Genomic DNA, 13,958 nt, shown 5'->3' with positions numbered 1-13,958 from the left:
TGCAAGCCTGCGCTGTGTCTGCGTCACTCTCCTAGAGCAGGGCCTGGTTCCCCTGGGACCTGCTCTCCTCTCCAGCTGCTCTAGGTACAGTTTCAGGTCGGGGGCAGAGAGAGAAGATAACAGGATATTCCCGATGAGAGTGATTACAGTTCAAAGGCAGCTGTTCTAGGGTTTAGGATTGAAGCAGTCCTTGCTGTGTCTCCACCAATGGAGCCGTGGTTCCCGGAGAGAATAAGACATTCTGCAAAGGTTATGCCAAGGGCAGAGCACAAACCTTCCTCTAGAGACTTCCCTTGATTCTTGCTAGCGCCTGGCTAGCTCTCCCCTGGCACAGTTAGTGAGTGGAAGTGTTAACCACCCCCAGCCAACAGCATTCGTCCGGAAACAGCAGCAAGAGGGGAGATCTGGTGGGAGGCTTAAAAACACCAAGTGATACTGAGGCAGCCAACTACGCTGCTAGTTACTTTCCTAAAAGCCAAGCAGGAGGGCATGCTGGAAGGCAACACACTTAACAGATACAGAGGAAATACTTTAGCCTGTAGAAGTCTGCGGCACAGGATATTAAGGCAACTTCTTAAAATTAAAAAAAAGAATTACATATTTATATGACAAAAGTCTCCTAGTGTTCAGATAATCAGACTGTTTCATGCAGCACAGAAACAAGGGCACATCTTTGGTTGTGCATCTAGACTGGTCGTGTATTTACCTCCCAACTGTCAGCTGCTTACCTGCGCAGCTTTACTGACTGCTTCATATTTAGATTCCCCGTTTATTTCTGAAGGAAAAAAAGGTGGCCTGGTTTCCTTCAACAGAGAGGTCAACTAATGCTTGTTAGTGCTGCAGACTAAGTCATGTACACAGCCACTGATGAGCAGTCAAAGAGCTGAGGCAGGCTTTCAGCCAGACCCCCAGGTTTGTCACCGTATAGAGGGTAGGCTTGGATACTGCGGAGATGTTAAAGCTTCACGGGAAGTTTAAACCCCAGCTAAGGGGGCAAGAGGATGCAGGGCCTGAGACAAGACTATGTCCAGGCCAAAACTCCAAACTGGAGACTTTGTGGTAGAGGCCCACAACAGAGTCTGAGTAACGACTCTGTGGAAAATGTCCTGTCAGCAGAGAGCAAGCCTGCGAAAGCTCAGCCATCAGGTGCAAGCTCCATACCCAGAGGGAATTAAAATGGAAACTCGTTTGTATCCTGAACTAAGAGACAGCTGCAACTGTTCCCAACAAAAAGAAAAGGAGTACTTGAGCATGAGCTTTCGTGAGCTACAGCTGTGAGCTGTAGCTCACGAAAGCTCATGCTCAAATATATTGGTTAGTCTCTAAGGTGCCACAAGTACTCCTTTTCTTTTTGCGAATACAGACTAACACGGCTGTTACTCTGTTCCCAACAAAGGCTGCTACTCAGCAGAGAAGGTAAGGACCTGAACCCCAGATCAGGTTTGGAGAAGTCACCTGGATTACCCCACTTGACCCAGAGGCAGACCATTCCAGATGGCCAGTCTAGCCCCACCAGGTTAAGTAGGTTACGGGTCTGAAAGCCATGGAAACCCAAGGCAGCTGGACATCAGGGCCACGGTTTCAGTTGTGAGTATTTTGGGGGTAGCGGTGGTTAATCAATTATACAAATCTGAGGAAATAAGCAATTCTCCCTTGTCCATTGCCCTTGGCTTGGCTGGGCCCAGAAGTTACACTGAGCACTTCACATGCTCCAGATTCCAGGTGCAGACCTGTCCACTGCAGCAGAGGGACGCTGCCAGGACCCACAAGTCACAGCTGTGGAGCTAGTGACTCTTCACACTGAAATCCCAAACCAGAGGCAACACTTCCAGGAGATTGAGCTGTCTTGAGGCCAGACCCACCTAGGACTTAATGTGGGACTGCAGCTGAGGCTCACTCTGCTTAGTGCTACCCGTTCCCAGACACTGCAGCTACCCTAGCCCCGGGGGGGGGGGGGGGGGGAGAGGAGAGGGGACGACTCACCAAAGGACAGACATGAATTAAGCTGTACATTCAAATGGTCATTCATTGACACTAGGTCTTTCAAGATTTCTCCTCCCACCCCTTCCTGCCTGTCAATCACATCTCAGAGCCACACAGAGTGCTCCTCGCAAAAGAGGACTGTCACCACCTTGTGTGGTTGAAGATGCCTTTCTGAGGTCGTGCCCAGCATCCCTCCCAGGGTTTCTGGCTGTTAGTTTAGGGTTTGCGGCAGTGCAGGAAGGTACAGAAGCTGCTGCTGTGGTTCTGGCCTGCAGGACAATAGATGGTCACATTTCATCAAACAGGGCTGGTCGCACGGAGAGTTTGTCTCAAAAGAAACGTGTTTTCCAACCCTCCACCTCCCCCCATTTTAGGAGGCATTAAAAGGGTGCTAGGAGAGAGCAGCGCAGATGTCTGCAGAACGAGAGCAGTAAAGATTAGCTGACAGTTCAGTGCACACACTGCATCCGCCACTGTGCAGTCACTGGATTGACAGTTCAGAGGGAGAGACAGCAGCTGACATTTTTTAGTTGCAATTAAAATGCATTTCATGTCTTTGAAGGTCCCTCACAAATAACTTGCTGTCTGTGGGGCAAAGCGTTTGCTTCGCCTCAGTTCTATGAAGCGAATGTCAGGTGTTTATCTGGCACTGTGGCTTGCCCTGAACCATGCTCCGATATGGCATGAGCAAGTGGACAGCTGTAAGTCAAGCAGAGGGTGGAGGGAAGGAAGGAAGGAAGGGGAAAAAAAGCAGCAGCTCAAATGTTTTGGAGGGTCTGGAATCCTTGAGTGCAGGGACTGGACTAGATGACCTCTCAAGGTCCCTTCCAGTTCTAGGATTCTAAAACGTGGTAGAGATAAAGGGTCTCTCTACACAGCAAAGAAAAACCCACGGCTGGCCTGTGCCAGCTGACTCAGGCTGTTTCAGTGCTGTGTCGATTTCCAGGCTCGGGCTGGAGTCCAGAAATCCACATAGCAGCGAAACAGCCCTGTGAGTCCAAGCCAGCTGGGTACTTCCTTGCTGGGTGGACATACCCAGAGAGGCTAAGTGGGATCCAGGGAAAGAAACAGGCCTGACTCATTCCTCCCATTCCCTCTCAGTGTTATATGGCAGAACTGCAACCTCTCTCCCAACTTGTGCCCAAACGGTGCAATGACTCCAATGAAGAGCCCAGGATTCCTTTCCCTGCCTCAAGGCTGGGCACAGTTCACGTAACACTAAGCAAGCCTGGTGGTGCGTATGCCGTGGCTTAACTCAGAGTGCTCTGTGGCAGAATGCACTTCTGATAAGCGTTAAGGCAGGGGAGACTTCGGTAGCCCAAACGATTCTTGAGGCTAATGCAGCTCTCTGGCTTGTCCCAGTTTCATAGCCAGTCAACTGTTATGCAGAGGGAGCCATCCTCTGTGCTCAGCACACTTACAGGCCACTGTTAGGGAGCTCATCCGGGAAGCTGCCAGGGAGAGCGGCGTCTGTGCTCAGGATTGCATGCTCCTGAATACTGCCACACCCTGTTACCATCTGCCAGCTGCCAAAGTCTGTAGAAACGGAGGATCCAGGCAGGGAGTGGTCCACTGATCTGGGTCAGAAAGAGAGAGGGGACATGGGGCAGTCAGTGAAGTCATGCAATCATAGGCTTTTCTGCTCAACTCTTGTGCCAGTGGGCACGGTGGGGTTGACTGCCAACATTTGTGCCAGCACGTTCTGATGCTGGATGTGAGGGTGCGATGACAAGTGATTCTGGCACATAGCACAAGGCAAACCTTCCTTCCAAAAGCAAAAGGAGAAGCCAAGCTGGTTGTGACCGAGAAAGCAGTAGATTCATTTGTGAGCTGGTAGAGCAAAGCTAGCAAGGAACAGAGGATCATGCAAGAACCGGGAAACCCACCAGCAAGATGCAACAGCACGTCCTGACCCCAGAACCAGAAAAATGGACACTGCCCAACAAAGGGCATCCCTCCACAGCCCACTTCTGCTGTTAACACATCCAAATGCAACTGCGGGGACTTCGAGAATACAAATGTGGCTTGTCTGGTGCCTTCATGTCCTGGAGACTGTTTGGGAAAGTCCTCGAGAGCCCTGCTTCTGCAGTCAGTGGAATGCGAGTCCCTGAGGGAACACACCTGATCTTGGGGGAACAGGTAGAGCAGCCACACCAGTGCCCAGCGAGCCCAGAACTGAAGACCTATGAAGATGCTTTGTATTCACTCATCAGGAGCAGTATGCTGCAGGAGCAGGCAGTTAGGCAAAAGGCCCCAAGGACAGGAAAAGGAGCCCAGGAAAGAGGATGTACTCAATGCATGCAGCCTCCTACCAGAAAGGGAAACATGAGTGAACTGGAGGAGTTCCTCTGACAATCTCCACAAGCAGACGCCCGGGAGTGCCTAAGGTCATTGGGCCCTGCAACATGGCAGTGTAGACACATGGCCCACGACACAGAGTTCTCAGCAACCTGGAAGGTGGTTCCGAGTTTGACAGCATGATTGGTGGGTGCGGGGGGGGGGGGGGGGGAAGAGAAGCTGGAGAGAAAACTGGTATTGCCATTTACTTGCTGATTTTACAGTAGCAACCTAAGGAGGAATTGAAGAAAAATCCCTGGGCTATTAGAATGCCATCATAGCCTGGAGCTCGGGCAGCTGTGGGCATTGCCAAAGGCTGGAGTTTGCATTTGACCAGCAGTAACCATCCAGATTCTTAAAGGTCACCAGTACATGCAGAGAATAGTGTGTCTCCAGCTGTTAAAAGCCATTACACCTATATCAGAGACACTTGCTGGGTTCCCAATGCGACAACCTCTGGTTTCTTAATATGGCTCAGAATTAGCACAGGCTTCTCCCAGAATGGGGGTTGGCTGTTAAAGCTTATCACGTGCCTTTTACCTGGGTGCCTGTGCTGAGAGATGTATAGAACTCAGACCCAAGGCCACCCTGTCGCCACACTCTCCAGTTCATTGATCTTCCAGGGATTCTGCTGCTCTCCCCCTGGCGAGGACTCCTGTCCGAGCAGATAAGCGCTTATGGGGACACCCTCTCTGGAGAATGAAGATACTATTTCAAGGTTGGAAGAAGGATCTCCTGGTTCCCAGGAAAGAGGGCATGAATCCAAGCAGTAAGAGCTGTTGGTGGTAAGAGCAGAGCCCGCTCCGATGCTTCCGGAGAGCACTGGAACTCAGATGTCACAGGTCGAAACATGAAAGCCCGGTTCGGAGTGACATTTGCTAAAGGGAAGAATTCCCTGCTGTGGCAGGTGGGCGTCACTGAAGCACAAGGTTTAGGAGACAAATGTAAAGAAGCCAGTTTGCTCCCCCAAGCCTACACTTACATGGTGCTTTGAAAACCCATAACAAGGACATCCCATTCCCTAGCCCCAAGGAGCTCCTTATACCCAGAGCCACAGTTCAGAGGTACTCTCCCCCTCCCCTCTTCGATCTCCTTGAGAGAAAGGAGCAGGGATCTGAAGGAAGAGAGGACGTTGGGCAGATGAGGACAGTACAATGCTGAGAACCAGAAGAGGGGAGAGGATTGGGAAGGACACAGGAAGCAAGGGGGAGTAGGGGAAATGAGAGTGGGACTGCAGGTGAGGGCTGGCATCTGAGTGAGGACAAGGCTGTAGCAAGAGGCAGGATAGCAATGGGAATTCAGAGAAGAGGTGAGGAAGGGGACACCAGCTGTCCCTTTGGAGGGCATAAGGGGCAATCCGAGGCAGGGAGGCCAGACCCAGGAAGGTGACAGTAGCTAGGGTGCACTGCAGGCAGGAGAAGGAACGGTGAATTAGAGCTAGACAAAGCAGCAAGAGGACTTTGCAATTGGCTGTGGGGAGAGGGGACATGTGAAATGACAGCAGGATTATGGGAAGGATTGAGAGTTGCCAATAGAGCCGGGCAAAAGGAGCAGGGGCTGGGCAGAAAGGTGAGGAGATCTATTCTGGAGGGGCTGAGTTTGAGAAGAAGCCAGGGTGGAGATGGATGAGACAAGTCCCAGCATGAATGCACAGAAGGGAGAGCCGGGTACCAGCTAGTGAGAGAAGAGCCGAGGGTGAGGAGCCAGGATGGATCTGAGCGTGAGGTCAGTAAGGCAGGGGAGAGCGAGGCAGTGATGAAGTGCAGCAGGGGTGTTACCAGGGAACACACAGAGGAGTGCTCTGGTGTCGCTAAGTAAGGCCAGGTTCACGTCGAGGTGAGATGATTCCAGCTGCAGGAGACGTCCGGGCAGTGAGACTAATGGCACACCAAGGTTTTGGAGGCAGAGGGAAGAGAAGAGACTGCTTGGAGGCAGACAGGAATGTGCCAGGGGCTCTAGAACAAGGGGCGACTGTAAAGAACAGTCTTCTGCCAAAATCATTTGTTCTATAGCCTCTGCAGACCCACAATGAGATTGTACAGCCTGCCATGGGGGGGGAGAGGGGGGAAACAGATTCAAATCTGGAGTCACAGCAACCACCCGAATGCTTGGGAAGTTGGGCTAATGGTTAATCACCCCCACTTAAAAATTTGCATCTTATTTTGAACCCAAATTTGGCTAGCTTCAACTTCCAAATAATTGCATCTTGTGCTTTTATCTGCTAGCCTGAAGAGCCCTCTAGTATCAGATGCCTCTTTCCCACGTAGGTACTTCCAGAATGATCAGGTCACCTCAAATCCTCTCTTTGGTAAGCTGAATAGGTAGAGCTTTGAAGTCTCCCTGTACAGCAGGTTTTTCAGCCTTCTTCTTGGAAGCCTCTAGGCAGTGAGGAGCTAACTACACAGCAGCTGTTGTGGTGTAGTTGTGGTGGCCCAGTAGTGCAATTCTGTCCAGGCCACTGCCATCTTCAGCACCGGCCAGGGCTAACGGAAGGGACAAGCCTGGAGCAGAATGACAGCAACGTGGCCACAAGGACTTCGCAGGCTCCTAGGGAAAATGGGGCTGCATGTCTATGGATTCTCCAAGTCCACCTGTGACATGGACAAGGAAGATTCTGGGCCAGACTCCTCATGGCTGTGAACTCTGATGTCCAAAACACTTGCACCAGGGAGCAATTTGCTCTTTTAGGTTTAGTCTTGTGGGGACCAAAGGTGTCCAAATGGTGCAAGGATGTGCCTAAAACCCTTGTATTCGGGAGGTCTTAAAAGGAGGCATTGCAGGCCAAAGAAGAAAAAGACAATAGAAAGCACAAAGCATCAACTCCAAGGCCAAGGGGGAGACAAATACAATTTGAACTGGATCAATGGTGTGGAGTCTCCTTATGGCCCATCCTGCCTGTCCCACTGCCCCAGAGCAGCTGCACCCCCAACTCTTGCTGTATCCCCCAGAATTTGAACTTCTTCCTTCTGCTTGCTAAGGTCAGGGTCTTCGCTACTTAGCTGAAGGCTCATCTGCTGCTGATTTACCAGAAGGAAGAATCTCATTTCCATTTCACGTGCCTACTACTGTGCTGCCACACAAAAGCTCTGTACAGGAAACGGAGAAGTTCAGAGCTCAGAAGTTCAGTATCTTCCAGTAAAGATATTGGAATGGAACCTGCATAGAGGACAGACAGGAAGCCACCCTCCAATTGTGGTTCTGCTGAAACAGAAACAGCGATTCGTAGCCCTAAGAATGTCAGAGAAGTGGCCCAAACACTTGTTTTTTAAGCTAGGTAGAGTGCAGCTCCAGACATCAATTTCTCCTCTGGTAGAGCAGATCCTAGCCACTCCAGAAGCTCCAAGTCAGAAAGCCAGCCCTGCACACTGCAATCAGGTTTGAGGTTGAGGTTCCGTCTACAATAGGCAGATTTGTGCTTTTGCTAACTATTGCTACAGGAATTGGGCTATTCCTACGACGATGAGTACACGTCTGGCTTTTGGCAGACCTTGGTCTGGATGCTCTGAGTGGCACATCCCCACTCCATCACAGTAGCCCTCCAACTCCTTTCCTCATAAAAGGGATGTGGATAATAAAACAAGTAGAGCAACATGCTGCCAGGGAGTGAGGGGGAGTCGGGGCCCTGCACCCCCACTTCCTGCGATTCACCGGGACTCTCCGCCAGCCAGCGGAACGGAAGGTTTATTAGACAACAGGGACATGGTCTAACACAGAGCTTGTAGGTGCAGAGAACAGGACCCCTCAGTCAGGTCCATCTTGGGGGGCAGGGAGCCCAGACCCCAGTTCTGGGCCTCCCCCACCCCGTCTTCCCAGCCAGCTCCAAACTGAAACTCCCTCCAGCCCCTCTTCTGGCCTTTGTCTCTCTTCCGGGCCAGGAGGCCACCTGATCTCTTTGTTCTCCAACACCTTCAGGTGGCACCTTGCAGGGGAGGGCGCCAGGCCATCAGTTGCCAGGAGACAGGGTGAGTTGCCATTCTCTGTGCAGACACCATCACACAGGCCCTCTAGGGCTCTGCCACAATCACACCCCCTTATCCCCCCACCTAGATACTTAAGAAATGCCTAGGGGAAACTGAGGCACCCACACGGTATTCAGAGAAAACATTAAGAACATTCCCACTTCGTCACACATGCCCTGTGGGAAGGCCTGACCATCAGCACCAATGCCTAAGCAGCCATTCCTCTCCAACAGTTTTCTTGGCTAAAATCAGTTAAAGTTGGTAACAGCTGCATATCTTTTTTACCCAACCACACATGGCCACTTTTTGGAAGACAGCTGTACAATTTTTGTAAATTGCCAGACTAACCTTTTGGCGACCCCAGATAGAAACTGTGGCTTTCAAGTGTTTATTCCCAGTTGTAATCAGCCATCCATAATGCCTTAATGCAGCAAGTTCCATGGCTGTAGCTCATAAGGGCCCTGGAAATCCCATGATGGCCTTTTGATTTTTGATGGAATGACCAAAGTTGAACTTTTGGAAACTCCTCTTACCCCAATCTACTTCCCAACTGTCTCGACTTCCTGGGCCTCCATGTTCCATCTAGGAGCTTTACAAACATCCTCTTCTCCTGTGACGGATCCATTCTTTCTTGGCTAAGCACTAAAGAGAGAGGTGGTGGCAGGCGTACGGAACGAGTATTCCAGACTGAGATGTTAGTTCAACAGGAATATGTCAGGCAGTCACCTGATACAATACCTAAAGCATAAATAATAAAGACCCAGTTGGACCTAAATTCTGAAGCAAAATTCCTGGATTCTGAGACTCCCTGCTGCGCGGGCTCATCGAGCCAAGGGTAGTTTTTAATTACATGGAAAGTGACTGGTGGGGGCACAGCAGCCCACGTTTATTTTACTATTTCATTCAGGTTTGCACTGGCCCCACAGCTTTAACTATGTCAAAGAACTGAAATAATCCCTAGAGCACTTGGGAAAGAGGGACAAGAGATACATCCCTAGTGCAAAGCACTCCCAAAACACAGGCACCCAGGTGAGGAGGGGGACGGCCGGCAGGTCTCACAGCCCCTGTCACGAGCAGTGGGGTACAGAAGTGTACCCCACAGAGAAGGAGAGGGGAGACTGGGTGGCATGCGAGCGTCAAGCCCGAAGAGGGCAAGAGATTCGCTCGTTTAGAAACAAAGCTGTCTGCAGGGGGTGCACACAACTATCTGGTATCATAGCAGGATCTGCATCAGAGCTGCGCTCTTCTCACAAACATCTGATGGTGGAGAGGGGACACTAGGGTGAAAATGAGCCTCAGACCCCCCCGCGTTGGAGGAGAATCCCTCAGAAATAAGAGACAGGCTAGTGAGACAAGACAGACAGAATATAAAGAGGAGGGGCACGGCTGTCCCTTTACGCAAGTGCAGCAGGACGATTAAGTCTGCTGGCTCCCTAGGTGGGCCACAAACTAGCAACTGCTACCCTAAAATGGTTCCATGTAATTAGGTCATGGCTCCCCGTGCAGCACCTTTCCCCACAGAACGCTCTCTCTGGCTTCCTGAGCATGCAGCCTCCGCCTGCAAGGAGGGAGTCGAGGCTTTCAGCAGAGGAGCAGCCAAGACTAGCTCCTCTTCTACAAAAAGCGTACAGACTCGTGTCAGCCAGCCTGGCTGCTTGGCTTGCATCTCACTCCTTTTCTGCCTTCTTCACATGCCATTTGTCCATGTAGTTATAAACCATTTGGAGAAGAGGCTGCATTTCCCTGCACCCTTACACTAGTGCAAGCATCACCAAATTCAGCTGCAAAGTATTAATGCTCTTCAGAAGGTTAAAACAATCACAAACTGGCCGAGAGCATTGATTTCAGAGGTAGGACAGGCAGGTTTCTTGCAGCCCCTTCCAGCCCTCGGATGGAAACGGCTGGCAAGCGGCACTTGGCAGCTAGTGGCATTTACAATATTGGCTAAATCTCAGGCACCTATTACCAGTCTTTTTAATGCTGTAGCATCCTGGAGCACAGTACGGCATGAGCACAATTCCCCTGCAGCATAAGCCACATGCCAATCACAGACCCACAGGTTAGCAGGGACCACAAGGGTCAGCTAGTCTAACCCACTGTCAAGGTGCAGGATTTGTTGTGTCTAAACCATCCAAGAGAGACGGCTATCCAGCCTCCTTTGGAAAACCTCCGGGGAAGGAGCTTCCACAGCCTCCCTAAGCAGGCTGTTCCACTGTCCTACTGTTCTTACAGTTAGGGGAAGTTTTTTCTTGGCTTTAATCTAAATCTGCTATGCTATGGTTTGAACCCATTGCTTCTTGTCCTGCCCTTGGTGGCAAAAGAGAACAACTTTTCTCCATCTTTTTCGTGGCAGCCTTTCAAGTATCTGAAGACCGCTATCATATCCCCCCTTCTCTTTTCCAAACTAACCATACCCAGTTCCTTCAGCCTTTGCTCATATTGGTTGCATTCCATCCCTTTGATCATTTTTGTCGCTTGCCTCTGGAGCATTTCCAGTTTCTCTACATCCTTTCTATACACTGGTGACCAAAGTTGGACACCGCTACTCCGGCTGAGGTCTCACCAGGGCTGAATAGAATGATACTATCGTCTCCCATGACTTGCATGCTATGCCTCTGCTAATGCAACCTACAATTGCATTTGCTTTTTTTGCAACAGCACTGCACTGTTGACTCATGCAGAGGCTTTGATCCACCACAACTCCCAGATCCTTCTCAGCAGTGCTGCTGCCAAGCCAGTTTCCCTCCATTCTGTATTTGTGCCTTTGGTTTTTCTTCCCTAAGTGTAGCACCTTACATTTGTCTTTGCTGAATGTCATTGTGTTCTCTAGAGCACAGTTCTCCAATTTATCAAGATCCCTTTGAATTTTAGATCTATTCTCTAAAGTACTAGCAACCTCCCCCCACCCCTGCCAGCTTTGTGTCATCTGCAAACCTGATCAGTCTGCTCTCTGTATCTACATCCAGGTCATTAATAAGGATGTTAAACACCACCGGACTCAGAACAGATCCCTGTGGAACCCCACTTGAGACCTCCCTCCTACCCAACATCATTCCATTAATAGTTACTCTTTGTTTGCAGTCATTTAACTAATTATGTATCCATTTAACAGTAGTTCTGTCAAGCCTGCTTTTCTCCAGCTTACTTATCAGAATGTCCTGTGGGACTGTGTCAAAAGCCTTGCTGAAGGCCAGGTATATTATATCCACCGCATTCCCAAACCAGTTACCCTGTCAAAGAAGGAAATCAAGCTGGTTTGGCAGGGTTTGTTCTTGGTAAATCCATGGTGGCTGCTAGTGATCATCCCTCTGTCCTCCCGGTATTCGCACATGGAATGTTTGATACGTGGCTCTCGTCGCTGCCCGGGTATCGAGGTCAGGCTGCCTGGTCTATAGTTCCCCGGCTCCTCCTTTCCCCCCCTTTTAAAAAGATGGGCACAATGTTAGCCCTTCTCCAGTCTTCTGGGACCTCAGTCAGGGTCTTGGCAACTTCACACTCTTAGCCACAGTATCAGTTCAATTTGTAGCGTAATCAGAGCTTCAGTTCTGGAAAAACTCCTCATTTCCTTCTGCAGATATTTCAGTCCTGGTTCTGGCAAGTTTTGGGCCTGATTTCTAACACCTTTAGGACATAGAGAATGACAGATGCCCAGCACAGACATGGTAAAACCTCTAGCTACCAAGCACCTCAAAGCAAGTGTGAGAAAAATTTCCCAGTGCTGGCTGAACAGAACACATTATGGTTACCAACTACAGCATCCACAGATCCCACTGCGTAGCCACACCCGGGGGTGCTGCTCTGTGCAGTCAGCGCACATTACTGAACTGGCTGCAGCAGCATTTAGAGCTAGCGTTTCCTGTGATTCACACAGCTGCCAGAACCCCGGATTCCTTGCCTCACGACCGAACACAGCACACCAGGGCTGGTTAACAGACACAATACAAACACAGGCAAAGTTTACCCAGTTTGCTAACCCAGCGTCATGATGTGTGTGCTTGCGAGTCAATGGCCCAACGCAGACACACTGCGTTTCTCTGCAGCTACTCCTCCCAGAAGTAGTGTGAAACACAAGCTCAAGCGCACTGTATTTACAGCTCAATCCACATGGGCACAAGGAGTTAGAGGCAACTTGTGTTGCTTTCTAGACACAAAGCATTCAGCTGGAGAGACCATCGTGTCCTGCTCTGCAAATAAATCCAAGGCATCTCCACAGACATGTCTAGCACGTTTGGGAAGCACACCCTATGCAGAGATGTGGTGGGAAGTGGTTTTCTGCCAGCCAGAGACCTGACATCTGACTTTGCCTTTAAACTGGGTCATGGGCCACTAATCACATTATTAGTATGACAGAAGCTCCAGGGCAAATCTCTTGTGATCCAGCCCCTGGAGGAGCCCACACACTGGCCAAGTGTAACATATGCAACATTTCCCTCTAGGATGCCCCAGTGGAAACACCTAAAGGGTCATCCTGGCGTTCAATCTTTAGGTGTTCTGCTCAGGTGCCCTTCCCCTGCCTCCATGACAAGTCAGCATTACTCTGCTCTCCATTCTGGCTGCACCTGGAACAACGGGGATTAGCGGCTTGAAGTGCTGTTGGCCCACTAGGAACAGTCCATTTCTCCCCTGCTGCTGCTGCCGGGATAAGTGTTTTGTTGCCATGACCACATGGCCAGAGGATTAGATAGTCAAGTGCAATTGTTTCCTCAGCTTAGACCTTCCCCAGGAACCAGCCTCCCGCTGTAGAGACAAGAGCATTTCTGGCAGCATGGTCAGCCAGTGGACTCCAGCTGCTCCCATGAGGATACTCCAGCCAAGTATCTGGCTGCTTAACTCTGTTCATAAGGGGCCAAGGGAAAGGGCTTCCTCCTTGCTCTCCTCTCACATATGCTCCTCTCGCTCCAGCACAGTGATGCTGGATGGACAGGTCAGTGGATAGGATGTTGGCCTGGGCCCCAGGAGCCCTGGGTTCAATTTCCCGCTCTGCCAGGGACTTCCCTGTGACCTGGGGCAAGTCACTTAGCTTCTCTGTGCCTCAGGGATAAGTACATTGATGAGTGGGAAACACTTTGACATCTACTGGTGAAACACACTATATAGGAAATAATATTGCCTATTTTGCATTCAAATGTACGTTCCCCCCAGTCTCCAGGTACAACTTCAGCTGGAGATTGCGACAGACCCTCTGTGACTGGATGTGACCCGGATTCACATAGCCAGAGGAAGAACTAGCCGTGCTGAGTGCTGCAATGCAATCCCTTCCCTTCCCCAGCCACAGGACACGCAGACACCATTCATGGAATTCCGGGCAAGGGGAAGGCCCCAGCCATGTCAGTCTCTAATTAGGTGGGTGTCTTTGGACCATGCTCCCAGCTAGTCCAGTAGTGATCAGCTCAATCCCTGGAGAAGGCAGGCAGGCTGTGTATGGACCAACGGGTGGCTGGATTCAGCAGGGAAGTGGGAGCTGGAGCAGTGTAACTGGAGCCAGAGGACTAGACCAACTGCTGCCCTGCAAACTGCACCCCTTTCCCTAGGGCCACCCAGCCATGAGCTTACAGCTGGCTTTCAAGGGCATTGGGGGGGGGGGGGGGAAGAGGAAATCCAAGCTGCTTCTGCATCAAGGTAAGGAGCCAAGTCAAGGGAAGCACATCTCTTCAGCACATTGCTGGAGCTGCTGGCCGA

General features: G+C 50.7%; 1 protein-coding gene across 7 annotated transcripts in view; it reads right to left on the bottom strand.

Moving 5' to 3' along the window:
* The window catches only part of MTMR14 (myotubularin related protein 14), a 55,417-nt gene that overhangs the window by 1,380 nt on the left and 40,079 nt on the right, over nucleotides 1-13,958 (bottom strand). For 5 of the 7 annotated variants that reach the window (XM_048857458.2, XM_048857462.2, XM_048857459.2 and 2 more), the window contains one exon: nucleotides 3,405-3,560. The exons of 1 other annotated variant lie outside the window; for it this stretch is intronic. In XM_048857458.2, the coding sequence (XP_048713415.1) occupies nucleotides 3,405-3,560 (156 nt within the window). Of the gene's footprint in view, nucleotides 1-3,404; nucleotides 3,561-8,884; nucleotides 9,018-13,958 lie in introns of those variants that run through there. One more of the 7 variants, XM_075130156.1, reaches the window with a different exon arrangement.

The sequence above is a fragment of the Caretta caretta genome, chromosome 7 (assembly GCF_965140235.1).
Source record: "Caretta caretta isolate rCarCar2 chromosome 7, rCarCar1.hap1, whole genome shotgun sequence".
NCBI lineage: Eukaryota > Metazoa > Chordata > Testudines > Cheloniidae > Caretta > Caretta caretta.
The sequence above is the reverse complement of the archived record's forward strand: the minus strand, read 5'-3'. Positions and strand labels throughout refer to the sequence as shown.